Source organism: Bubalus bubalis, chromosome 12 (genome assembly GCF_019923935.1).
Source record: "Bubalus bubalis isolate 160015118507 breed Murrah chromosome 12, NDDB_SH_1, whole genome shotgun sequence".
In the NCBI taxonomy this organism is placed as follows: domain Eukaryota; kingdom Metazoa; phylum Chordata; class Mammalia; order Artiodactyla; family Bovidae; genus Bubalus; species Bubalus bubalis.
Genome location: NC_059168.1, coordinates 45,812,966 through 45,840,505, shown reverse-complemented (window position 1 = coordinate 45,840,505; position 27,540 = coordinate 45,812,966). Strand labels below are relative to the sequence as shown.

Here is a 27,540-nt window from a genome sequence, read left to right as displayed (position 1 = left end):
TTTGGGTCCACGAGAAATCTCCTCTTCCTCCGGACATTGTTTGAACTAGAAAGTAAATGAATCAGTGCTGTTTTGTCTCAAAGAGTTCCCCAAAATACTATTTCTTTCTTTTTTAATACTATCTGCATCTTCCATAGTGATGGAGGTACTTAAGGTATAGCATTTGTCCCAAACCAGTGGGTTCATAAAAATTTCACCAGTATAGCAAACACTTTGAATTTGGGGGAAAGTTTTTTTTTTCCCCTGCTAGCTGGCATCTGGGCATCCAGAGTACTTACCATATTTTGTTCAACAAAATTCAATTAGTACCATGTCCCATAGAATATCAAGATGATCAAGATCCCTGTGGATTATGCTGTAATAGAAAGCAGGAGAGTTAACACAGCACTGGGGCAGGACAGTCAATGTATTCTGCTGGCCTTGCCACCTATAAGAAGCCTCTGTATTCCCTTTTCTGTGGTGGACAGTTTCTCTAGAAAACAGCCACAGGTCTGTTTAAGAAAAACTAAAGGAATATTGTACATTTTTGCAGTGGCCTCACCAGCTTCTTCCTCACAGGGAGCTGGAATGCCCGTCTGTCAGTCTAAAAACGGACTCATCTAGAAACCGGGTGAAAACTTGTAATTTTCCATTGAAGTGAAGGGCACCAGGCTTTTGCTTCCCAGCTCTCCACGTTTTCTGGTTATACAACCAAACAATATTCAGATGCCATCATATCTCTTCCCCAAAGACATTATGGATCATTAGCCATTGCCCCAGGTCTCTATCAAGACACCCTGGTTGCCACTGCAAGACTGCTGCCCGTTCCAGTAATTATGTCCACCCTGCCTCTGATGGTTAAGTGCTCCCACTTGCCTCTGCTATTTCAGAGTCTCGTGATTTCCAGTAACAGCAGGGAGTCCTTTCACTGTTGCCGTGTCTTACTGTCATCCCAGCCTATGGAGGGCCCCGCCAGAGAATTTACCACTGCCACAAGTGCACTTTGTATCACTGAAGGATTAAAGGGCCATGATGTTTGCAATTGATTCTCAAATTCTTCTGGAAAAAAATGTTAAGAATATACATAAAGAGAGAACAAACAATAATGCAAGGGAGGTAAAATCTTAGCAATAAGAAAATCTGAGTCTGTTTTTTTGTTTAGTCACTCAGTTATGTCTCACTCTTGAGACCCCATGGATTGTAGCCCACCAGGCTTCTCTTTCCATGGGATTTCCCAGGCAAGAATACTGGAGTGGGTTGCCATTTCCTTTTCCAGGGGATCTTCCTAATCTAGGGATCGAACCCGAGTCTCCTGCCTGGCAGGCAGATTCTTTACCACTGAGCCACCTAGGAAGCCCACTGAGTAAGGGTATACGGGTGTTTTTTATATGGCTCTTTAATCACCTTTCCCATTTTTTCCGTGGTAATTGAGATACTCATGCTTTCTTCCTCTTATGTCAGATTTGATCCTTAAATATTCAGCAGGAAATTTTTGTAATAGAGTGGCACACAATACTTTCCAGGCAATTTCTGGCTACATTTCCTTTCTAATTTTTAATGCATCTCCTTTAACCTTTTACTTTCTTTTTCTTTGATCAGGCTTCTGAACAACTTGGGACTAAGCCTTCTAAGCCTTTTATTGCTTTGTTTTTATTTCCCGTTTCATTAACATTAGAGTTTAATTTTACTAATCCCTTCTTTTGTGTGTGTGTGTGTGTGTGTATGTGTGTGTTTACCTCAAGACCTCAGACTTGGACCAAACAAAATCTTTTTCCCTTTATACTCTCATCATTATTTTTTGAATGGCCTGCTTTATTTATTTATTTTTTGAAATAATACAGGGACTTCCTTTGCTGTCCAGTGGTAAAAACTCAGCATTTTCAAAGCAGGGGGTGTGAGTTTGATCCTTGGTAGGGGAACTAAGGTCACACATGTTGTGAGACATGGCCAAAAAATAAAATATAATAGAACAAACAGTTGCACAGTCTATGTCCAACTTAAGAACCGGAAAGAATAAGCTATATTTCTATGACTTTGAACAATTAGAGTGTTATCAATTGGACTGTATTTTAAATCATTAAATTGCATCTCAGATTTTTTTTTTTAAGTCCATCTTTTGGGACTGTATATGAAAACAAGAGGATGACAACATGGCCTGAATGACTGTTATCAAGAAGTTCTTCTCCAAAACTTTATTTTCTTTCTCCAAAGCTTTTTACACTTTCAGTTCAGTTGCTCAGTTGTGTCCGACTCTCTGCGACCCCATGAACCGCATCACGCCAGGCCTCCCTGTCCATTACCAACTCCCAGAGTCCACCCAAACTCATGTCCATTGAGTCGGATATGCCATCCAACCATCTCATCCTCTGTCATCCCCTTCTCCTCCTGGCATCAATCTTTCCCAGCATCAGGGTCTTTTCAAATGAGTCTGCTCTTCGCATCAGGTGGCCAAAATACTGGAGTTTCAGCTTCAACATCAGTCCTTCCAATGAATACCCAGGACTGATCTCCTTTAGGATGGACTGGTTGGATCTCCTTGCAGTCCAAGGGACTCTCAAGAGTCTTCTCCAACACCACACTTCAAAAGCATCAATTCTTCGGCGCTCAGCTTTCTTTATAGTCCTACTCTCACATCCATACATGACCACTGGAAAAACCATAGCTTTGACCAAATGGACCTTTGTCAGCAAAGTAATGTCTCTGCTTTTTGATATGCTGTTTAGGTTGGACATAATTTTCCTTCCAAGGAGTAAGTGTCTTTTAATTTCACGGCTGCAATCACCATCTGCAATGATTTTGGAGCCCCCAAAAAATCAAGTCAGCCACTGTTTCCACTGTTTTCCCATCTATTTGCCATGAAGTGACGGGAACAGATGCCATGATCTTAGTTTTCTGAATGTTGAGCTTTAAGCCAACATTTTCACTCTCCTCTTTCACTTTCATCTAGAGGCTCTTCAGTTCTTCTTCTCTTTCTGCCGTAAGGGTGGTGTCATCTGCATATCTGAGGTTATTGATATTTCTCCCGGCAATCTTGATTCCAGTTTGTGCTTCATCCAGCCCAGCGTTTCTCATGATGTACTCTGCATAGAAGTTAAATAAGCAGGGTGACAATATACAGCCTTGACGTACTCCTTTTCCTATTTGGAACCAGTCTGTTGTTTCATGTCCAGTTCTAACTGTTGCTTCCTGACCTGCATGCAAGTTTCTCAAGAGGCAGGCCAGGTGGTCTGGTATTCCCATCTCTTTCAGAAATTTCCACAGTTTGTTGCGATCCACACAGTCAAAGGCTTTGGCATAGTCAATAAAGCAGAAATAGATGTTTTTCTGGAACTCTCTTGCTTTTTCGATGATCTAGCAGATGTTGGCAATTTGATCTCTGGTTCCTCTGCCTTTTCTAAAACCGGCTTGAACATCTGGAAATTCGCTGTTCATGTATTGCTGAAGCCTGGCTTGGAGAATTTTGAGCATTACTTTACTAGCGTGTGAGATGAGTGCAACTGTGAGGTAATTTGAGCATTCTTTGGCATTCCCTTTCTTTGGGATTGGAATGAAAACTGACCTTTTCCAGTCTTGTGGCCACTGCTGAATTTTCCAAATTTGTTAACATATTGAATGCAACACTTTCACAGCATCATCTTTTAGGATTTGAAATAGCTCAACTGGAATTCCATCACCTCCACTAGCTTTGTTCGTAGTAATGCTTCCTAAGGCCTGCTGCTAAGTCACTTCAGTCGTATCCGACTCTGTGAGACCCCAGAGACGGCAGCCCACCAGGCTCTCCCGTCCCTGGGATTCTCCAGGCAAGTACACTGGAGTGGGTTGCCATTTCCTTCTCCAATGCATGAAAGTGAAAAGTGAAAGTCAAGTCGCTCAGTCGTGTCTGACTCTTAGCGACCCCATGGACTGCAGCCCACCAGGCTCCTCCATCCATGGGATTTTCCAGGCAAGAGTACTGGAGTGGGGTGCCATTTCCTTCCTAAGGCCTACTTGACTTCAAATTCCAGGATGTCTGGCTCTAGGTGAGTGATCACACCATCGTGATTATCTGGGTCATGAAGATCTTTTTTGTATAGTTCTTCTGTGTATTCTTGCCACCTCTTCTTAATATCTTCTGCTTCAGTTAAGTCCATACCATTTCTGCCCTTTATTGAACCCATCTTTGCATGAAATGTTCCCTTGGTATCTCTAATTTTCTTGAAGAGATCTCTAGTCTTTCCCATTCTATTGTTTTCCTCTATTTCTTTGCACCTATCACTGAAGAAGGCTTTGTTATCTCCTCGCTATTCTTTGGAACTCTGCATTCAAATGGGTATATCTTTCCTTTTCTCCTTTGCTTTTGGCCTCTCTTCTTTTCATAGCTATTTGTAATGCCTCCTCAGACAGCCATTTTGCTTTTTGGCATTTCTTTTTCTTGGGGATGGTCTTGATCTCTGTCTCCTGTACAATGTTACGAACCTCCATCCATAGTTCATCAGGCACTCTATCAGATCTAGTCCCTTAAATCTATTTCTCACTTCCACTGTATAATCATAAGGGATTTGATTTAGGTCATACCTGAATGGTCTAGTGGTTATCCCCACTTTCTTCAATTTAAGTCTGAATTTGGCAATAAGGAACTCATGATCTGAGCCACAGTCTTCTCCTGGTATATATAGAGCTTCTCCATCTTTGGCTGCAAAGAATATAATCAGTCTGATTTCTGTGTTGGCCATCTGGTGATGTCCATGTGTAGAGTCTTTTACACTTTACATGTTTATTAATTTTCCTCAATTTTTTTTATTTTGGAAAACTTCAAACCTATAAATGTTGCAAAAATAATACAATACCCTTTACTTTGATTTATTGTTAGCCTTTTTATACATGATTTCTCTATAGATAGCTAGATATGTTTGTGTGTGTGTGAGTCACTCAGTCATGTCTGACTCTTTGCAATTCCTTGGACTGTAGCCTGCCAGGCTTCTCTGTCCATGGGATTCTCCCGGCAAGAAAACTGGAGTGGGCTGCCATTTTCTTCTCCAGGGGATCTTCACAACCCAGGGATCAAATTCAGGTCTCCTGCATTGCAGGCAGGTTCTTTACTGTCCGAGGTACCAGGGAAGTCCCTTGATTACATATAATATGAATATATACATGTATATATGTGAATGATAAATATAGGCATATATGTATACACCTATATTTATAGGTATATAGATATATACACTGACATTTTTTTCTGAATTATTTGAGAATAAGTTACATTTCTTATTGGAATTCATCCTAAGGCACTTCAATGTTTTTCTCCTAAAGAATTCTTATATATTATATATCATAATTCTCATATATTAAGCAACTTTTTTTTTTTTTTTTGCCAAGCCATGTGTCATGTGGAATCCTAGTTCCCTGACAAGAGATGGAACCCACACCCTTGGCAGTGAGAGCTTGGAGTCCTAACCACTGGACTACAGAGAAATTCCCTATAATTCTCATATATTAACTCAGTATCATCATCAAATCCAAGTCATTTAACATTTATTATCTAATATACAGGTGTCTCAGTGGTAGAGAATCTGCTTGCCAGTGCAGGAGATGAAGGAGTCCTGGGTTCTATTCCTGAGTCAGGAAGATCCCCTGGATGGAGGAAATGGCAACCCACTCCAATATTCTTGCCTGGGAAATCCCATGGACAGAGAAGCCTGGTGGGCTATAGTCCAAGGAGTCACAAAGAGTCAGACAAGAATGATCGACTGAGCATGCTCACATGCCAATATTGTAATGGCTTGGAGATAATCCAGCAATGTGTCTTTTGCACCAGTCCCTGAACTTTTTCTGTCTTTCATGACACTGGCATTTTTGAAGAGTCTGAAATGTTTGTTTTGCAGATGCTCCATGTAGATTTGTCTGAGGTTCCCTCTTTCAAGCGGGGTCATGAATGAGAGGCTTATGGTACTGCTGTGGAAACATATAGTTGTGGAACCTGAACTCTGAGGAGTGTAGGGACAGAGCAGACTCTCTAAGAGACTCTGGGCTTAGCTCAAGTATGAATGATGAGATGAAATTAACTAAACACACTGGCCATTGGGAGCAAGATTGCTCCACACCCAGGTACAATGATATGGCCTCTAGAAAGAACAAGGGGGCAGAAGGAAATGACAGGTTGGGGAAGATGATGCCTTTAGTTCTGGATGGTGAGTATTCCCTCTGAAAAATCTGAAGAGAAGTCCATATAGTCCGGGACTTCCCTAGTGGCACAGTGGATGAAAATCCACCTACCAATGCAGGGGACACGGGTTTGGTCCCTGGTCTGGGAAGATTCCACATGCTGTGGAGCAACTAAGCCCATGCGCCACAACTACTGAGCCTGTGCTCTAAGGCGCACGAGCTGCAACTACTGAGCTTGCGCACCTAGAACCTGTGCTTCACAACAAGAGAAGCCACTGCAATGACATGCCCAACCACTGAAACACAGAGTAGCCCCAGCTCGCAGAAACTAAAGAAAGCCCGTGTGCAACATCAAAGGTCCAGTAACAGTGAAAAATAAATTAATTTTTTAAAACAAATTCAGGTAGTTGGGGGAAGCCTGTGGCAGAGATCCGGGCTCAAGGAAACCATCTGTGACCTAATGAATTTTGTTTGAAATTCTCTATAACAAATTACATCCTTGCAGAGAGTACAGGATAGCAGAGGCCTGGTTTAAGCCTTGAAGAATATCAGCAGGGGTGGGAGCAGGTGAAGGGATGGCCAGAGAGGCAGGAGGAGGCCTGCAGAAGAAGTAAAGAAAGACATGGGAATACGAATTTCAGGGAATGAGGAGCAAGGTTAAAGGTTAACTCTGACACTTGTTAAAATGGTAAAAAAAAAAAAAAAAAAAAAAAAAAGACTTTCCTTGGGACTATTGCAACAGGAGTATTGCAATAGAGGAGAGATATCTGACTCAACTCTGAACACACCAGGACAAGGGGGATTTATAGCCAAAAGGCAGCTTGAAGGGCTCAGTGGATAGAAAATGACTGAGAGGAGACTTCAAAGGATTCTTGTTAAACTGACAGCAGAATTCTTGCTGTTAAGGCAGGTGAAGGACATATATATCAAAGGTGGGGGATGAGGAAGTTGATCACTTCTCAAAAGTCAGGGCTCAGTGCAGTGCTCAGTTACACCCGACTGTGACCCTACAGATTGTAGCCCACCAGGCTCCTTTGTCCATGGGATTTAACAGGCGAGAATACTGCAGTGGGTTACCATTCCCTTCTCCAGGGGATTGAACCTGAATCTCTTGAGTCTCCCGGGCAGGCAGATTCTTTACCACTAGCACCGAGGGGAATTCTCCCTAAATTAATTCAGAGGATTCTTTGCTAAGACTAGGCAGTGCAGGTTGGACATAGGATGGCAGCCAAGGTTAAGATTTAGTCAAGGCCTGGGAGAAACTGACTTAAGTTTTGTTTTGTTTTGCCATTTGCATGGATGGACCTAGAAATTACCATACTAAAGACTCACAGACACAGAGCAGACTTGTGTTTGCAAAGGGAGGGGAGAGAAAGGAGAGGGTTGGACTGGGAGTTTGGGGTTAAGTAAGTAAGTAAGTAAATATGGAGAAGGCAATGGCACCCCACTGCAATACTCTTGCCTGTAAAATCCCACGGACGGAGGAGCCTCGGAGGCTGCAGTCCATGGGGTCGCTAAAAGTCGGGCACGACTGAGCGACTTCACTTTCACTTTTCACTTTCATGCATTGGAGAAGGAAATGGCAACCCACTCCAGCGTTCTTGCCTGGAGAATCCCAGGGACAGCAGAGCCTGGTGGGCTGCCGTCTATGGGGCCGCACAGAGTCGGACATGACTGAAGCGACTTAGCAGCAGCAGCAAGTAAGTAAGTAAGTGTTAGTCACTCAGTCGTACCCGACTCTTTGTGACCCCATGGACTGCAGCCCACCAGGCTCCTCTGTCCATGAGATTTTCCAGGCAAGGATACTGGAGTGGGGTGCCATTTTCTTCTCCAGGGGATCTTCCCAACCCAGGGATTGAACCCGGGTCACCTGCACTGCAGGCAGATTCTTTACTGACTGAGCTACAAGGGAAGCCCTGTTTGGGGCTAACAGATGCAAACTGAAACTGACTCAAATTTGATCGAGAGAGTGTCAGAAGGCAACCAGTCACAAGTGACCAAGACGAGGAATGAAAGGTACTTACTGCATGTGGGGGTCACTGTGGCCTAAGCCAGAGCTGTAAAGAGTGTAGGGATATTTTTCAAATAGTTGTATGTATATACATACTGAAAATACTTAATTTTAAATAGGTAATTTTTTATATCCATATAAAGAAACACTATGTAGCCATAAAAAGAATAAGAGACTTATTTAGATACTTGGGTTTCCCTGGTGGCTCAGACAGTAAAGAATCTGCCTGCAAAGTGGGAGACCCAGGTTTGATCCCTGGGTCGGGAAGATCCTCTGGAGAAGGAAATGGTAACCCACTCCAGTATTCTTGGCTGGAAAATCCCATGGACAGAGGAGCCTGGCGGGCTACAGTCCATGAGGTCTCAAGGAGTCAGACACAACTATGCGCACACACACACATTTAGATACTCATAATGGAATGATTACCAAGTTAAATTTTTAGGTGGAAAAAGATGTAGAGATTAACATACTAAGTGAGGTAAATCAGACAGAGAAAGACAAAATATCACATGATATCACTTATATGTAAATCTTTTAAAATGATACAAGTAAACTTATTTACAAAACAGAAATAGACTCACAGACATAGAAAACAAATTTACGGTTACCAAAGGGAAAAGTGGGGGAGAGGGAGGGATAAATTAGAGGTTTAGGATTAATATATCCACACTGCTGCTGCTGCTGCTAAGTCGCTTCAGTCGTGTCTGACACTGTGCGACCCCATAGACGGCAGCCCACCAGGCTCCCCCGTCCCTGGGATTCTCCAGGCAAGAACACTGGAGTGGGTTGCCATTTCCTTCTCCAATGCATGAAAGGAAAAGTGAAAGTGAAGTCACTAAGTCATGTCCGACTCTTCACGACCCCATGGACTGCAGCCCACCAGGTTCCTCCATCCATGGGATTTTCCAGGCAAGAATTCTGGAGTGGGTTGCCATTGCCTTACAATGTTGTATTATTTTCAGGAGTACAGCAAAGTGATTGAATTATATAAGAGTATTTCAGATTCTTTTCTGTCTCAGGGTATCACAAGTTATTGAATATAGTTCCCAGTACTACACAGTAGGTCCTTGTAACAACTATTGAACTATATTCAATATACTGAACTATGTTCAACTATTGAACTATATTCAATAACTTGTGATGCCCTGAGACAGAAAAGAATCTGAAATATTCTTATATAATTCAATCACTTTGCTGTACTCCTGAAAATAATACAACATTGTAAATCAAGTATACTTCAATACAAATTGTTTATTTTGAAAAAAATGTATAATATTAATAATTTAGCATTTCCATAAAAAAGAAGATCAAAATACACATACAGGGACTTCCCTTGTGGTCCAGTGGCTAAGACTCCAAGCTTTCAATGCAGGGGGACCAGGTTTTGATTCCTAGTCAGGGAACTAGATCCTAAATTCTGCAACTAAGACCCAACACAGCCCAACAAATATATTTTAAAAATACACATACATACGCGTGGGAATGTGTATTTACTGGTGTATACATAAGACGCTTCTTGAAAGATACACAAGAAACTGGTAGCATAGGTTTCCTCTAAGGAAATGAACTTGAAGAAGCAAGGGTTAAAGGGAGATTTTTCAGTAGATAGCTTTTTCTACCCTTCAAGTTTTTGTATTATATGTATTTAAAATTAATGTGTAAATAAATATTCTTCTTGAGATCATACTATAATTATAGTACAATTTGCATTTTATTGGACATCTTTTCAGATGACAATATAAGGAGATCTGTCTCCTTTTTTATTTATTAATTTATTTTTGGTCATGCTACATGGCATGTGGGATGTGAGTTCCCTGACCAGGGATGAAATCTGTGCCCCTTGCAATGAAGTGCAGAGTGTTAACCACTGGACCACTGGGGAAGTCCCTGTCTTTGTTTTTAAATTATATGCATTCCATTTTTTGTTCAATGTTTTCAAGTTTTTATTATTGTGAATTAGATTTCAAGATGTATTCTTGTACATTCACATGTGTATACTCATGATTTTTTCCCCCCCTTTTTGGCTGCATTGCACGGCATGTGGAATCAATCTTAGTTCTCTGACCAGGGACTGAACCTACATCTCCTGCATCGGAAGCACAGAGAATTAACCACTGGACCACCAGGTAAGTCTGTGTATACTCAAGATTCTGTAGCATAAATGCTTACAAATGGAACAAGATACTTCCACACTACCTTCCAGAAAGGCTGTTCCAGGCCACACACGTCTCCCTTCCACACCAGTGTGTTCCTAGTACTGTACCTATTCTATAACCCTGTGCATTGTCCACAAATTGTGCAGGGTACCTTTGTGGCAAAGACAGTACTGAGTGCTCACTTGCTTTGCCTCCAGGACAGACAAGTATGCCACATTTCCCTGCATCCCTTACCATGAGGTGAGGCTGAGTCCTGGTTAATGGCAGTAAAGATATACACCAGCACTTGCACAACTGGCTTCTAAAAACCCTCCCCGTGATCAAGTTCCTCTCTCTCTCTCTTCCTTCATCTGCCTGACCTGTGCAGTTCAAGTGAGGAGCTCTCCGAACCCTAGAGCATTAGGTTGAGCAGAGAAATAAACTTTTACCAGGGGACTTCCCTGGTGGTCCAGCGGTTAAGCCTCCACATTTCCAATCAGGAGTCCCAGGTGGGATCCTTGGTCAGGGAACTAGATCCCACATACTACAACTAAAAGTTCACATATCACAACAAAGAACGCCGCAACTAAGACCTGGTGTAGCCAAATAAATAGATAAAAATGATTATTTAAAAAGGGGTTATGGATATATTAATGTTTAAAAAAGAATTTTACCATCTCTTATTGTTGTCCCCTCCCCTCTCTCTTTCCTGGGAGTGGATCCCATGCCCTGGACCTGGAACCAAGTCTTTGCTCAAATGTGAACTTCTCAGAGGGTATTCCCCACCACCTGACCTAGCACAGCCTCCTGCCCCCTGCCCTATATATCTGAGCAACTTTGAGGGACATGGCTGTCTTCCGAGGTAAGCTGATAATTGCACTTCCAATGACCCTTCTTCCCTAGATGATGGTGCAACCTTGAAAAACCAGCTGGAGCCATTTAGAGCAGAGGTGAGGGAGAACAGTGGTCAAACACTGGGCCCTGAGACCTCAGCTCACCACTCCACCACCACTCTGGGGCCCTGTGCCTCACCAGGACAACGCTGGCCATATTTCTCAGGCTGAAGTCCTTAGAGTAGTCTCTGAAGCCCTGCACCATCTGGGCATCCTATTCCTGAACAAAGGAGGTGATCAAAGCGTGGTGATCACCTCCTTCATTCATTCTAAAATATTTATTGAGGGACTTCCCTGATGGTCCAGTGGTTAGGGCTCCAAGCTTCCATAGAAGAGGTCACCAGTTCCATATTGGTTAGGGCATGCGAGACTCCACAGGCCTTGCAGTGTGGCCAAAATTAAAATTAAATATATATAGGGGCTTTTCTGGTGGTCCAGTGCTTAAAAATCCACCTGCAATGCAGGGGACACAGATTTCATTCCTGGTCTGAGAAGACCCCATATGCTGCAGGGCAACTAAGTCCATGCACTGCAACTGCTGAGCCTATGAGCTGCAGTTACTGAAGCCTGAGTGCCTAAAGCCTGTGCTCCACAACAAGAGAAGTCACTACAAATGAGAAGCTGGAGCACCGCAACTAGAGAGTAGCCCCTACTCTCAGCAACTAGAGCAAGTCTCCTGCAGCAACAAAGATCCAGCACAGCTAAAAACAAATAAATCTTAAAAAAAAACAAAAAAAAAAAAAAAAAAAACACCAAAATATCTACTGAGGATCTACCAGACATTATTCTCAAGCCTTTCGATATACCAGTGAACAGATAAGACAAAGATTCCTTCCTGTTCAAGTGAGAGAGACAGAGAATAAGCAATAACACTAATAAGTAAGGTAGGTGAAGAGGTAATAGGGCTTCTCCATTGGCTCAGCAGTAAAGAATCTGTCTGCTACTCAGAAGACATTAGAGATGTTAGTTCAATCCCTGGGTTGGGAAGATCGCTTGGAGGAGAAAAGGGCAAACCACTCCAGTATTCTTGCCTGGGAAATCCCATGGGCAGAGGCGCCTGGAGTGCTATGGTCCAAAGAATTGGACACAACTGAAGCAACTGAGCACACGCACACACATGCACAAACACATGAAGAGAGGTGATAAAGGGAAAAGAGCTGGTTATCTGAAGCACAAGGCAAGAGGTGGTGTCCATGCTAAGTAGGGTGGTAAGAAGGTGACATTTGAGAAGAGACTTAGAGGTGACAGTCATGTGTTTCTCTGTGAGAAGGTTCCCAGCAAAACAATGAAGTAAAGGCCCTGAGGCAGGGCCATGCCTAGAGTGGTCCAAGAGCAGGAAAGAAACCTTGTGGCTGGGATCTTGGCAGTAAATGAGGTCAGAAGGCGTGAGTGAGGAGAAGGGTGCCCAGATGGCCCAGGGCTTCGGAGGCTACTCTGTGGATTTTGGTTTTTGCTCTGAGATGATGTACATTTGCAGTTTTAGATGGAGAGGTGACAGATATTCTGACTTACATGTTTAAACGATCCCCTTTGGGGACTTCTCTGGCAGTCCAGTGGTTAAGACTTTCAATGCAGGGGCCACAGGTTAGGTCCCTGGTTGGGGGACTAAGACCCTGCATGCCGCATGGCACAGCTAAAAAATGTAAAAAATAAAAGGATCCCCCTGGCCATTGTATTAAGAACACACTCAGGGTAGGAGGAAGGAGAAACTGGGGTAGAAGGGACATGGAAATCCAGCTTTGAGGGATGGTGGCTCTGCTGGATTTGGGAGCAGGAGATGCTGAGAGGTAGTGGGATTGTGGATATATTTTGAGGAAGGAGTCAACAAGATTTCCAAACACACTGGATACTGGGTGTGAGAGAAAAGCAGGGTCAAGGAGGCTCCCAAGGCCTTTGACTTGAGCGGCTGGAAGAATGGATCTGCCTGATTTAGGAAAAGCAGGAGTGGAGCAGTTTTAGGAGCAGAACCAAAGGTTCAGCTCTGAACACTGTAATACTGAGATGTTAAGACATAAAACAGAAACGTGGGTAGGCAATGGATAAGCAAGTCTGGAGTTTCAGAGATATGCCTGAGTGGAGATAAAATTTCAAAAGTTGACCACCTGCCATTGTTTGATTTGGCTATATTCTTTGGGGGATCTTAGTTAGCTGATCAGGGACTGAATTCGTGCCCCCTGAAGTGGAAGCACGGAGACCTAACCACTGGACCACAACCAAATTCCCTGCCACTGTTGCGGTTGCTATTTCTCCCCCAATCTATAATTTGTGACTCAGAGTAATGAATCCTCCTTTGCTGCCTTACTCTAATGCAGCTTAAATGTGTAACTTCAGTACACTGCAGTTGTATGTGAACAGTCTGTCTTCGCAGATTAACTGTTGTGCTTTGCACTGGGACAGTGATGGTTTAATTTTTAACATTGTGAATATAGTGACTTTGTTTCCTAGGAGTTAGGATAATGAAAATGAGAATGATTATAATACCAATGCCATGGACTTCCCTGGTGGTCCACTGTTTAAGACTCCTCTCTTCCACTGCAGGGGGCGTGGGCTCAATCCCTGATCCAGGAACTAAGATCCCATGTGCTGCACAGCATAGCCAAAAAAACAAAAACAAAAACAACAATGCCAGCATGATCCAAATGGCACCTAAAATACAGACTAAATGTTTATGTGGGCTTCTGAGGTGGCTCAGTGGTAAAGAATCCACCTACCAATACAGGAGACACAGGTTCAATCCCTGGTTCGGGAAGATTCTCTGGAGAAGGAAATGGCAACCCATTCCAGTATTCTTGTCTGGGGAATCCCATGGACAGAGGAGCCTGGGGGGCTACAGTCCACGGGATCACAAAGAGTCGGACATGACTGAGCACGATACACAAATGGAAGGACACATATAACTGAATTAGGAAAGTGAATAATCAAAATAGATCAGACTGTACACTGTACAGAAAAGAATCTGGGATTGCATATGGTGGAAAAGAGTATCTGAAAGCACATGTGGAAATTGAAACTCACAAGTTCAGGATGAGATAGGCAAGTTCTTCTAAATCTAGCAAAAGTGCATTGGTTTTTCTCCCCAAAAGACACCAAAGCTCAGCTGAAAACAGCAGCCACTGAATTGACACAAATAAGCACAATTAGTGCATTGTTCCCTTGGCTGTTCTATGAAACTGAGCAGAATTACATTTCCTCATTCAGATACTGCAACTAAAGTATCTTGTGGGCGAACAAAAGGGGAAATGCTAGAGCATAACAGATGTGTTGGATCCTTACAGTGCAAAACTGATTTCAGCAGCTCTCCCCAATGATCCCACGTTGCACACAGACTCGGCCAAGGCATGGCAGCCACAGCAAATGTTCCCCTAGTGATTAGATTCTTTGATTTGAAAACTGGAGTTTCAAATAATCTCTTTAAGTTCTACCAAGGTTGTCTTGAAATTGCAGAAGACAAAAGATTGCTGATCTCTTACTTAAATACAAACTGGTGGTGGTGATTTGGTTGCTAAGTCGTGTCCAGCTCTTGTGACCCCACAGACTATAGCTCACTAGGCTCCTCTGTCCATGGGATTCTCCAGGCAAGAATACTGTAGTGGGTTGCCATTTCCTCCTTCAGGGGATCTTCCCAAGCCAGGGATCAAACCCAGTTTCCTGCACTGCAGGTGGATTCTTTACCAACTGAGCTACTAAGACTTTGTTTATTTATCTGCATATTTGGCAGAAAATGCAATTGTAAATTTTGGCAAATCCCATTCAGCGTATAAACTCTTTACCAAAGAAAATGAAAAGATGTTAACTTGCTAAGCATCCTGGACATATTTTGCTAAAAAGAGATGTGATTACTTCCCTGTGATATTGAGGCTTTCATAATGCACAATTTTGTCATTTTGCCACTTCCTCAAAATGTTAAGAATTAAATGAGGTTTTTTTTTTTTACTTTTCTATTACATAAAATTCACTTTGCCTCGAAACTCTACTCTCAACAGGCCCACATCACACTGATTCCTTGTGTCAGGCCAATGTATTGACATCAAGCTAAACATTCTCTCAACAAAAGCTTTGAAAATGGAATCTTGAGGATTCTGTTTTACCAATAAATGAAAGAAAACAAGACACCCTAAAGACTGCAGGCAGTTTACAGAATTATTACTGGAAAAGGAAACAGAAAAAGCAAAACTATTAAATACTGTACCATCAGACAGGAAGAAATAGGTCATTATTCTATATAGGTTATACATCTACTTTTAAAAAATATTTACTTTTGGCTGTGCTGGGTCTTCATTGCTGCACATGGGGGCTACTCTTTGTTGCTATGCCATGGCTTCTCTTATTGCGGGGCACAGGGGCTTCAGTAGCTGTGGTGCATGGGCTTAGCTGCCCTGCAGCATGTAGGATTTTCCTGAACCAGGGATCAAATTCGTGTCCCCTGCCTTCGCATGAAGATTCTTATCCACTGTGCCATGAGGCAGGTCCTATATCTACTTCAATTAGTACTATTTTATTTGCCGTCTTCTTTTTTAAAGTCTCGCATTTGTATATGCTGAGAACATACATGCTTCCCTGGACCAGGTTTCCTGTGGCTTGCACACTGCCAGGAACAGACTCTTTGGAGTTGCTCTTTTTCTTCATTTTTCCCATCTGCATTTCCCCCTTTTCCTTGCCAGCACCTCACACTGCTGCATCGCAGTTACTACTTTATCCTCAATGTTGTCTTACTGGGAAGTCAGAGATTTTGCCTTGGGGCTATCTACCTATGCTTGGCAGCCAGCACAGCCCAGAGACGGTGTCCAGGCCTTGGCCCTTGGGAGACTCAGGAGGGTGGGTTCCCCTTATTGCACAAACTTGTCTATGTTCTTGACACTTTTTTACTGCTTAATGCTTTTTAGAGTGACACCCTTTCCTTTTGACTGGTTGAACTGACACACCTTGCATCCCATAATTTCTGGCCCATCAGAGGAGGAGGAAAGGATGTTAAGTTATTTGAATCTGATCTTATTTGTATGTCACCACCTCAGTGGTAAATATTCACTGTGTTAAAAAGAAATACTATCGTGGGCTTCCCTGGTGGCTCAGTGATAAAGAATCTGCCTGTCAATGCAGGATACACGGGTCCGATCCCTGATCCGGGAAGATCCCACATTGTGGCGCAATTAAGCCCGTGTGCCACAACTACGGAGCCTGTGCTCTAGAGCCTGAGAGCCTCAACTACTGAATCCACATGCTGCAACTGCTGAAGTCCGAGTGCTCTAGAGAAGAACAAGAGAAGCCTGTTCACCACAACTAGAGAGTATCCCCCGACTCACTGCAACTAGAGAATACCCACACAGCAACGAAGACTCAGCACAGCCAAAAATAAAGTTAAAAAATATATATTGTGACACTCATAGGCTCCCAGAATCTGCAAATTCTGTTTTATCAGGGGCTTCAGAATAGGGTCAAAAACTTTCAGAACCTTATTTCCAAGCAAATAAGTGTTATAAAATGTAGTCCATCAAAAATTAGGAATTCCACCAAAGCAGTGGTTCTTGATTGTGTATTGAAATCAATTTTGAAATTGGTATTTAGGGACTTTCCTGGCAGTCCAGTGGTTAAGACTCCAGGCTTTCAATGCTTGGGGTATGGGTTTGATCCCTGGTTGGGGAACTAAAATCCCACATGCCTTGAAGCCAAAAAGATAAAAGAAAAAGAAAAAAAATCAATGTCTGGGTCTTTCCCCAAGAGATTCTGATTAAACTGGTCTAGGATGTGGCAACAGAACTTTTTTGAAAAGCAGCACATTTTATGATAAAAGCTAGCTTGCTTTCTTTCAGGATTGTCTATTTCTTGAGAGATCTGGCTTCTATTTGCACACATTCTGCCCAAAAGTTTTTGATGGTATAAATGAGGTATTTATCCTTTGAAGATAAATGCTGACTGAACTATTTATTATCATTCACATAGTGAATGATTATCAACTAAGTATGTTCAGTGACAAGCACAAAATGCTCAGTTCAACCATCAAAGATGAAAATAATGATCCTTGAAGATGCTGCTCATTGAAGATGCTGCTTCCTGGTTCACATACTCCTGCCTCAATCACCTTCACATTTCTTTGACTGGAATTCTGCCTCCTCAGAATTCTGAGCGTTGTCAGCTCACTCAACCATTTCAGCATCCATACAAGTTCCCTCAACATTGCTGCCTGCCCTTCCCCACACTCTTCCCAGTTCTTACCCGCTTCATGCCCACCATTTCTCATTGGCCTCCTGGGTTGACTATAGCTGTTTCTTGTGAACTGAGTCAAGCATTTTGAAGGCATTCTTACTATCTCAATACTCCCACCAACAGTGGCTGTAGTGTGATGTGGTGATGGCATCAGGAGTGACAGGCAGCAAAGGTGGTCAGGATAAAAGGAACAATAGCAGCTGTGGCCACAGAAGTGAATGGTCACAAGGTGGAGAACACTGAAGAGAACTCAGTGGGTGAAGTAGCCAAGACAGCAGCTCTTTGCTGGAGAACTTTCTACAGAGCTCACCCCAACTAAGTGTGTGGCAAGCAGGAAGTGACAGGAAATTAAAAACCCAACCCTTGGGACTTCGTTGGTGGCCCAGTGGTTTAAGACTCCACACTTCACTGCAGGGGCCATGGGTTCCACCCCTGACTGGGGGAACTAAGATTCCGCAGGTCAAACTAAGATAAAAATAAAAACAAAGCCCATCCCCTTAGTTCAGTTCAGTCGCTCAGTCGTGTCCGACTTTTTGCAACCCCATGAATCGCAGCCCGCCAGGCCTCCCTGTCCATCACCAACTCCTGGAGTTCACTCAGACTCACGTCCATCCCCCTAAGCAGCCCTCAATCAAATAAATGGTGGGGGTCAGTGTACAGACACCCTCACCACTCGAGTGGGAAACCTATTTCCACCGCTTCCCAGATTTCCAAGAGGATGAAACTGTTGTCCATGGTGGTAACTTGCTTGCTAATGCACCTCTGATGAGCTGTTTTCCCGTCCCTGTTTCATTTCCCATACTCCTTTCAGTGCTTTCTGGGATCATCTCCCAAATCCTTGTCCCAAAGTTTGTTTCTGGGGGAATCCAAGCTAAGCTAATGCATCATGAACCCAGGATTATGATTCAAGCACATATGGCACATAACAAAAACAGACCATATGCCAAGCCATAAAGTCTCAACATCTTTCCAAAGACTGAAATCATATAAAATGTGTTCCCAGCTCAACTGCAATTAGACAAGGTAACTAGAAAAATCTCTATATGTTTAGAAATTTAAAAACATAATTTTAAACATGTAAGTGATCTGAGATCAGTGAAAAAAGCAAAATAGCTATGCTTTGAGGAAAGTTAAGTGTGTATATTAGAAAATGGAAAAGGCTGAAAATCAGTGAGCTAAACATTTAAAAAGTAGAAAACAAAATCAAATCCAAGAAAAGAAGGGTTTAATAATAAAGAAGAGATTTAAATAGAAAGTGGGCACCGACAAAGCCAAGAGTAGATTCTGTTAAAAGATTAATAACAGATAAATTCCTGTCAGGATTGACAAAGAAAAAAAGGAAGAGGGCACAAATAACCAACATCAGAAATGAGAAAGGGGACATCCCTGGTAGTCCAGGGGTTAAGACTTTGCCTTCCAGTGCAGGGGATATGGGTTCAACCCACACTTAGTGGGTTCCAGCTGCATCTTGGCTAACAGAAGCAATATTGTAACAATTATTTTAAAAATGGTCCACATCAAAAAAAAAAAAATCTTACCCAGAGCCCAGGTGGGAACTAAGATCCCACAGCCAGGCAATGTAGCCAAAAAAAAAAAAAAAACAGAAATGAAAAAGGGGCCTTTTGTTACAGATTTGATTAGACCTTAAAAAGATAATGAGGATATTAAAAACAAATTAATAACAATTTAAAAATTCAGATCATGTGAAAAATTCCTAGAAAATATATTTTACCCAAACAGACACAGGAATAGAAACTGTTAAGTTTCTGTGGCCAAATATAGGCAAAAATTCTTTTCAGGCAAATGCCATCAAGAGGCAGTCTTCCTTCTCCTTGCGCCTTTAACCTGGGTTGGCCTCATGACTTATTTGACTAATAGAATGTGGTAAAGGCGGGAACTTTTTTTTGCTCTCTTGTTCCCCTGAGTAAAAGTAAAGTGTTAGTTGCTTAGTCGTTTCCAACTCTTTCCAACCCAATGGATTACAGCCCACCAGACTCCTCCATCCATGGGATTTTCCAAGAAAGAATACTGGAGTGGGTTGCCATCTCCTCCAGGAACCCTGAGACCCACCTATTAGGAAGCTGGTCCAGCCTGTTAAGAGAGGCCCCTTAGAGATATTCTAAAACAGTCTCCACCTCCACGTTGTTTGTTCTTACCACTTCTTTTAGTCACTTGGAGAGAACCCCACAGCAGCTTACTCAAGTAGAGAGGGCTAGGCTGAAAACATACACAGAAATCTGAGGGCTCAACCCACAGCTCAGGGAAACTGAAGCTGGGAACAGAGCCACCGAGACCCACATCACCCTTTCAGGAACCACAGGAAGGGAGAACAATTCACTCTCCACTACCTGGATTTTCTTGTCTGGGTCTCATGGTGTCAACCTTGGCTGCATAGGACTTCCACCCTGGCTCCTAAGCCAACTAACAACGCCCCTTTGTTTCAGGAATCAAATCCCCTGGAGAGACTCCCGGCTCATTTTTCCAAGCCAGAGTGCAAGCTTTAGGATCTGGTCAGCACTGCGACATGAGTCCCCTCAAAAGAGGATCAACTTATCTGAATAGTGAAGCTGGGTGCAGGCTCTGGACTCGCTCTCTCCTGCACACCTGCCCATCCACCCTCTGCCCTTTAGGACTTGCCTCTGCAGGAAGATGGATCAACCAGCTGTGCCACTGGAGGCTGTGATCCTGAAAACAAAGACGAAGATGCTGCAGTAGCCACAGCTGGCACCTACCCATCCCCTGAGCACACTCATCGTGTGTGCTGAAGGCTGCTCACTTCATTCCCTGCTGCCCTCTGCTCAGGGTTCTTCTGCTGGTGGGAGGGCACCTGGCTACATACAGGGCAATCAACGCCTGTGAAAACATCTCTCAATGTCAGATGGGGAGCTGGTGTACATACACCCTGAATTCCTTGCCCCTGGGAAGGGGAAACTGAGGGATGTTCTTTGCTATCTCCCAGAAGTCGCAGGTGAGACAGAGCCTCAGGAATAATTGGCTTGATGATGCACCTTCCTCTCTGTCTACTCCCTACTGGTGTTCCTGGAATCGCGTCCCCCAACTACTACCTGCATTCAAATTCTCTGTTAGACCCTTTGAACAAGTTGTTAATAGCGCAGTCGCTTCTTGACTCTTTTGAGACTCCATGGATTGTAGCCTACCAGGCTCCTCTGTCCATGGGATTTTCCAGGCAAGAATACTGGAGTTGGGTTGCCATTTCCTTCTCCAAGGAATCTTCCTGATCCAGGGATTGAACCAGCATCTCCTACATTGGCAGGATTCTTTACCACTGAGCCACCAAGGAAGCCAGGGTTAGACCCTGGAAGGATGGAAACCATGACAGAAGAGAAGTCCAGGGCGGAAAACCCCAAGCCACATCCTTCAATGCAGATGTTTTCAATACAAAAGCAAGTATTTTCACCTACACTGCCTCATGTCCGTGTCTATCACCCAGCTGGTTCTGAACTCAGGCGGCAAGGAGGTATGTTATTTATTGTCCCCAAAGCCTCAAGGAAACACTCAGTGAAGACTTGGTAAATGCTAGAGCTAAAGGGAGAGAGAGCTCTTCTCTATATCCATGCAGCAGGAACCAGGAAACGGATGTTGGCAGAGCTAAGGACAGAAGAGGGGTCATCTTAACCCTGGTGAACAGTTGGCATGGCTTGGCCGGTGCCCCAAGACCCCTTTGGTACACTAGGTTAAGGTGGGGAAATGGGACCCCCTCAGGTGCTGAAGGCAGGACTCAAGCCTGGTATACAGTCTTTATACAGTCTTTATTGTGAATCTTGATGTCCAGGGAAGTCAGGCCCACATCCAGGGCCCTCAGCACTCCACCTGGCCATTCTTCAGGGGCGGGGACATCCTGTGGCCAATCACTCCTGTCCAGTTTTCCTACAATCCGAAGGGTCCTCAGGAGGCAGGAAGTGGGTGTGCCTGAGGAAAAAAACACATCAGCATCTACTAGCACCTCTTGTGTGCCTGGCTGGCCCTGGGACCATGCTGGGGAGACTGTGTAGACACAGCAGAGGCTGGCCTGGCAGAGCTCAGACTGGAGGGAAAGGGCATCAGGTGATGACCTCAGCTGTCTTCATGTGAACACCTCGGGAGCAGGGAATTGTCAGCATTCTGTTGGGTTTACAGAGGACCTGCTGTGTATATACAGGATTGTGACAGGTTCCAGGAACCCAGCAGGGGACGCAGACACACATCTCTGACTCCAGGGAGGGACAGATAACAAGTGAACAAAAATTCGTTAGCTGATAAATCCCATGAAGAAAACTACGGACTTCCCCGGTGGTCCAGTGGTTAAGAGTCTGCACTTCCAGCTTCCACTGCAGGGAGTACGGGTTAGATCCCGAGTCAGGGAACTAAGATTCCACATGCCTCTCAGACAATAAAAACAGAAAAAGAAAAGGAAAGACAAAATAACTACATCAGGGTGAAGAGGAGAGGTGTGTGGTGTGTGTGTATGGTGGTACAAGTAGTACTTTATGCTGTCAGCTAAGCTAATACGAGATGTCTTTATACTATGTTATACTAAATGAGCCTGTGCGTTTGCTATTTTGGAGACCAGAGGATACAGGAGGCCTGAATCTCAATGCCCCCATCAAAGAGGAAAAGCTATGATTGGGATGTTAAAACAGGGAAAGAGAGGACACTGAGGAGGAGCTGGGTGTGGGGTTAATTACTTTGAGTGCACTGGAGAACCACCTGGCTTTAAAGGAGCAGATGTGACCCAATTTCTGTTTTTAAAAGCTCCTCTGGATATTGCTTATGTGTGGAATCTAAAAAATGGTACAAATGAACTTATTTACAGAACAGAAATAGACTCACAGATGTAGAAAACAAACTTACAGTTACGAAGAGAAAAGGGGAAGTGGGGGATAAATTGAAATAAAACAGATTTTGTGTGTGTGTGTGTGTGTGTATATATATATATATATACACACACACACACACATATATACACATACACGAAAAAATCAGTGATAGTCCATAGACTGGCTCCTCTGTCCGTGGAATTCTCCAGCTAAGGCTATTGGAGTGGGTTGCCATTCCCTCCTCCAGGGGATCTTTTCGACCAGGGATTGAACCTCTGTCTGTGTCTCCTGCATTGCTGGCAGATTCTTTACTGTCTGAGCCACTTGGGAAGCCTATATATATATATATATATATATATATATATATATATAAAAAACAGATAATCTACTGCATAGCACAAAGAACTCTGTTCAATACTCTATGATGATCTATATGAGAAAAGAATCTAAAAAAGAGTGGATATATATTTATATATAACAGATTTATTTTGCTGCACAGCAGAAACTAACACAACACTGTAAGTCAATTATACTTTAATAATAATTTAAAAAACAAATAAATAAGAAGTTTGTTTGGCTTCAAGTGGAGAGTAGACTTGAGGAGCAGGGCAGGGGTGACCACAGGAAGACAAGAGTGAGGCTTGGTTGCTCACTCAGGGAGGGAGGGAGGGAGGGAGGGAGGGAGGAACTGGCCCTGAGATGGGAAGATGAGGTCTTTGGTCAGATGCCCAATAACTTGAAAGAAACGTCACCAACATATGATTAACAGTACTCTTGCCTGGAAAATCCCATGGGTGGAGGAGCCTGGTAGGCTGTAGTCCATGGAGTCGCTAAGAGTCAGACATGACTGAGGGACTTCACTTTCACTTTTCACTTTCATGCATTGGAGAAGGAAACGGCAACCCACTCCTGTGTTCTTGCCTGGAGAATCCCGGGGATGGGGGAGCCTGGTGGGCTGCCGTCTATGGGGTTGCACAGAGTCGGACACGACTGAAGCAACTTAGCAGCAGTAGCAGCAGCAGCAGTATAAATAGTATGCAGTCCCTACTGAATATTTTTTGGAAAGAATTAAGTCTGTCTCACAGATGACTCAATTGGGATTTGAACTTATCTCTGCCTTATGAAAAAAACCCATTGACTACAGGATCTGGTAGAAGTGCAGCTCCCCAGTCTTTAGCCAAGAACTCCTCTGAAACTGGCAATAGGAAGAAAGCAGTTACAAGGGGAAAAATATAAGCCATAGTGGAAGGAGCTCAGGGATCCTGGGAGCAGGGAGATAGGCCACAAGGGGAGGTTTCCTGAGGGAGGGGACATCTAAGCTGGAAATGGAATGAGTCAGATGGAGTAGGAAAGGGCAGTCCAGGCAGAAATAGTGAGACAGAAGCTTAGCAGCAGGCGAGTTTAATGGGCATTTGAATAACTGCAGGTTCACTGGGGTGGGAACGCAGGGCTTGAAGAGGATATGGGGAGAGGGAAGGTCAGAGGCCACATCCTGCAGGGCCCTGGAGGCTATGCCAGAGTCGGGGAACAGGGGTAGACTAGACCTGGTCAACATAAGCACCATGAAAAGGTTTCTTTTTTCATTTTATTACTGAAGTATAATTGCTTTACAATGTTGTGTTAGTTTCTGTTATACAACAAAGTGAATCAGCTATATATATACCTATATACCCTCCTTCTTGAGCCTCCTTCCCACTTCCACATGAAAAGGTTTCTAAATAAAGCAGTACATTATCAGATTTCCTCTGTAATCACCCTGGGACCATCACAGAGAATGGATTGAAAGAGCTAAGACAGAGCATGGAGGCCCAAGAGCTTCTCTTCTGGGTTGGAGAAGAGAAGATGGCACCCCAAGAACTGAAAGAGGGGGGCAAATGAAGGGGGATTGAGAGGGAACTGGTGAAAGATCTGACTTTTACCTTCAGAGCTCACAGTACAGTGGAGGAGACAGTAAATATCTAAACCAGAATTTCTCAACTTTTCTTTTTTTAAAATTACTGCCTCCCCGCCCCAAGGAGTCTTTTTGAACATTCAAAAAAAATTGCACCCATCCATGACATTTTAATACCATAGATATATTGTGCATCTGCTTATGTACTTTATACATTAAAACCAGTTTTTAATGTATAAAGTACATAATTATGATTTTTTTTTTTTTGCCCCATCCCTGCAGAGCTGAGAGGCAGTGAGGAGGAGAGAGGGAACATGGGTAAGAGAGGAGGCAGATCGGGTCAGCCTGGAAAAGAACACAGAGAACCAGCAGAAAGCTGGGATTCTGTTCTCAATGTGGATTAGAAGCTGCTGAAGAACTTTAGACAAAGATGTAATGTGATCAGTTTTCAGTTCCTAAATGTTATCTCTGGCCACTGCATGGAGACAAAGTAAGAGGGGGGCTTCCCTGATGGTTCAGTGGTTGAGAAACTGCCTTGCAATGCGAGGAACACCAGTTTGATCCCTGATCCAGGAAGATGCAACAAAGCCTGTGGGCCACAACTACTGAGCTTGTGCTCTAGAGCCTGGGAGCCACAACTACTGAGCCCATGCGCTGCAACTACTGAAGTCCGAACATCTAGAGCCTGTGCTCTGCAACAAGGTGACAAGAGAAGCAACCACCACAGCCAAAACCTCAAAAAAAAAAAAAAAAAAATCTTTAGAAAGGTAAGAGGGGATTCAGGGAGACCAGGGAGAAGGCTGAGGCAGGTCTCCTGGTGGTGGAGGTGGCTGGACTAAAGCAGGGGCTATGGAAGGGGTGAGAGAGGACTGTGTTCCAATGTCCTGGGGTCAGGATGCATGGTGAAGCTCTGTGTGGGGCTGAGGGTGACTCCCTGGTCTTTGAGCAACCAGAAGGATGACAGGGTGGGATGAACTGCTGAGCCCCATCTTACCTCCAAGGTGGAGGGTCTATGTGTCGGCTGCACCTGCTCTGCACACTGCAGGAATCGGCGCACATGCTCCGCACAGTTGCCCATGGCGGCCTCATTCTGTCGAAGACATTCCTCAAAGGCCTTGAAAGGCTCCGAACAGGCCTGGCGGATCTGACGGATGATTGGGCTGCGGGACGCAGGGTATTTCAAGCCAGGGAGACTTCCACTCCGCTGCCCACCCCCATTGTCCCATACTTGCCCACACTCACTGGGCGGATGTGCACTGGGCAATGCTCATCTTAAGGTGGTGACAGTCTCGCTGCCATGACTCCGGTTTGGCTGCCACACACTGGCCATACTGCTCCAGCTCCTGGCCGCAGTAGCGAGCAGTGATCTCCAGGGCCGCCTGCCTGTGCGACATAATACACTAGGAACATTCCAGGCAGAAGGCAAGAAAGGGAGCACTCAGGGGCAGGCACTTGGTCCATTTTGTTCACAGCTGTACCCCCAGTGCATATAGCAGTGTTCAGTATATAGTGAGTGTTCAAAAATCATTTGTTGAATAAATGAAAGTGTGTGTGTGTACCATCTCATTTTAGATACTGTAGAAGACAAGCTATTAATTGCTCTTGTTTTTTAAAAGCATCTGCTTATACCAATGCATCCAATGAAAAGATTAAGACACAACAGAACAACTGAAAAAACTGCCTATACTTTTACTGTTCAAGTATTCATATTTGTACACTGCTTTTAGCTATTACCATTAGGAAAGAAAAACCAAGATCATTTCTAAACCTAAACTAAAATTTAAAATTCTGTTCTTAAAGACTTTCAGAAAAGAAACGACACTACATGTTCTTACTGTCACATCAAAAAGATGGTTCTGCTTGTTTGTGACCTTTCCTATGTTAATAAACAAGAAACAAGAAACACTTTTTTAAAAAGGGAGGTAGTTCTGATCAGAGTCAGGAGTGGGACTGGGGTCTTGGGTAAATCTGAAAGTTTGAAGAATCCTGGAAAAGGGCCAGGGAGTACAGAATTAAGCATGAGCCTTGGGGATTGTGGAGCAGGCTGCAAGCTTCTGGGGAGATAGTGAAGGCCCTGGTAAAAAATGTCTGATTATCTAAGGCAGGTTTTAAGGGTCCTAGAAGAAGGGTCTTGGGAGTCCCAGCATGCAGAGAAGTCTTAGGGCCTTAGTACTAACACCTAGAATTCTCCGAGAGAACCTGGGAGCCCTAAATAAGTTTGAAAGCCCTAAAAGTGAGGTTTAGAGGTCCAAGTGGGTGACCTCTTGGGTCCTGGGGAAGGGTCTCTTGACCAGAAGGTTTTAGAGATGAGGCATGAAGACACGGGTACTGAAAGTGAGACCTGAAGCCCTGGCGCGTATTTGGGGGTTCTGGGGGAAGTCTCAGGGTCCTAGGAGCATGACCTGGAGGCCCTGGGTGAGGCCGGGGCTCTGGGGCAAATCTGGAAGGTTCTACAATTGAGCTTTTCCCACCCTCAGGAACACGGTCTGGAAATCCAGAGAGAGATCCGAGGTGTGGGCCTTATAGGTGAAGTATGAAGTACTGGACAGATCTGAAAAGTTCAACAGGTACAGTCAGATGATCCAGGGGGAGGAATATGGAGCTCTAAGGACAGGCTTATTAAAAGTCCTAGAGCTCCTGAGACAAGTCCGAAGTGGTAGGGATACAGGGTGAGTGACCAGACCTGGCGTTTCAGGGGCAAAGTTTGGGGTGTTTAAGAGACTGGACCCGAAAAAGGAGTGGAATTTAAACGCTCAGAGAGAGCTCTGTGAACACGCAGAGAACTGGGGCCTGTGAAGGACAGAGATGAATCCTGAGGCTCGAATCTTCAGGGAACAGAGAAGTCAATCCTTCTCGGGGTCCTGGCCTAAGTCCAGAACACTGAGGAAGACGACGAGTACGGGGGTAGGTACGGGGTAGGTGATCCAGCTACTCATATCCTGAGGCCGATGCTGGAGGAGGATCAATGAGGAAGAATAGTCCCGCCTTTTCCGATATCAAGTTGTCATGGCGGCGCCCGGCCCAGCCTCCTTGACTCCTACTTTCGGTAGGAAATCCCCTTCCCAGCAGGCCCAAAAAGTCATGGCGGCGCCCTGCGTAGCGACTTCCGCCTCCGGCCGGCTGGGTTACTTGACGCCCATCTGTTTCCAGCTTGCCCTGGCTGCGTGAGGAATTCCCTGGATGTACTGGGAAGTATCGCGGTACCTCCGCCATACTGGGAATGCGGTTCAGATTTGCGGGACGGCGGCACTTCGCCGTCGCCGATCGCTCTCTAAGCCTCCCGATTGGAGCTGGTGGCAAGCGGCTTCCGCTACCGCGACCCCTCAACATGCTACTGTTCGCTGCTTGGTTGAGCTCTGTGGCTGCCTGCTGCTGAGTGCTCGGACGCGGAACCTGACCCCTGAGGCCGCGCTGTACCTTCTATCTGCGCATGCGCTCGTCCGCTGCTCCGGAGGCTGGTCCTGCGCATGGC

General features: G+C 44.3%; 1 protein-coding gene across 5 annotated transcripts; it reads right to left on the bottom strand.

Moving 5' to 3' along the window:
• CHCHD5 (coiled-coil-helix-coiled-coil-helix domain containing 5) lies at nucleotides 1-27,540 on the bottom strand. 5 transcript variants are annotated; one of them, XR_006639801.1, is made up of 5 exons: nucleotides 27,005-27,492; nucleotides 25,311-25,468; nucleotides 25,063-25,228; nucleotides 279-1,038; nucleotides 1-45 (listed from the first exon to the last, which is right to left on the bottom strand). XR_006639801.1 is itself a non-coding variant. In XM_044925967.2 (4 exons), exons 2-4 carry the CDS (start codon nucleotides 25,460-25,462, stop codon nucleotides 988-990), a joined length of 369 nt encoding a protein of 122 aa, XP_044781902.1. In that variant the 5' UTR covers nucleotides 25,463-25,468; nucleotides 27,005-27,492; the 3' UTR covers nucleotides 1-987. The 5 variants fall into 5 exon arrangements, 4 of the variants coding, with proteins under 4 accessions (XP_044781902.1, XP_044781903.1, XP_025116909.1 ...); XM_044925967.2 differs by having other exon boundaries at nucleotides 1-1,038; XM_044925968.2 differs by having other exon boundaries at nucleotides 1-1,038; nucleotides 25,311-25,451.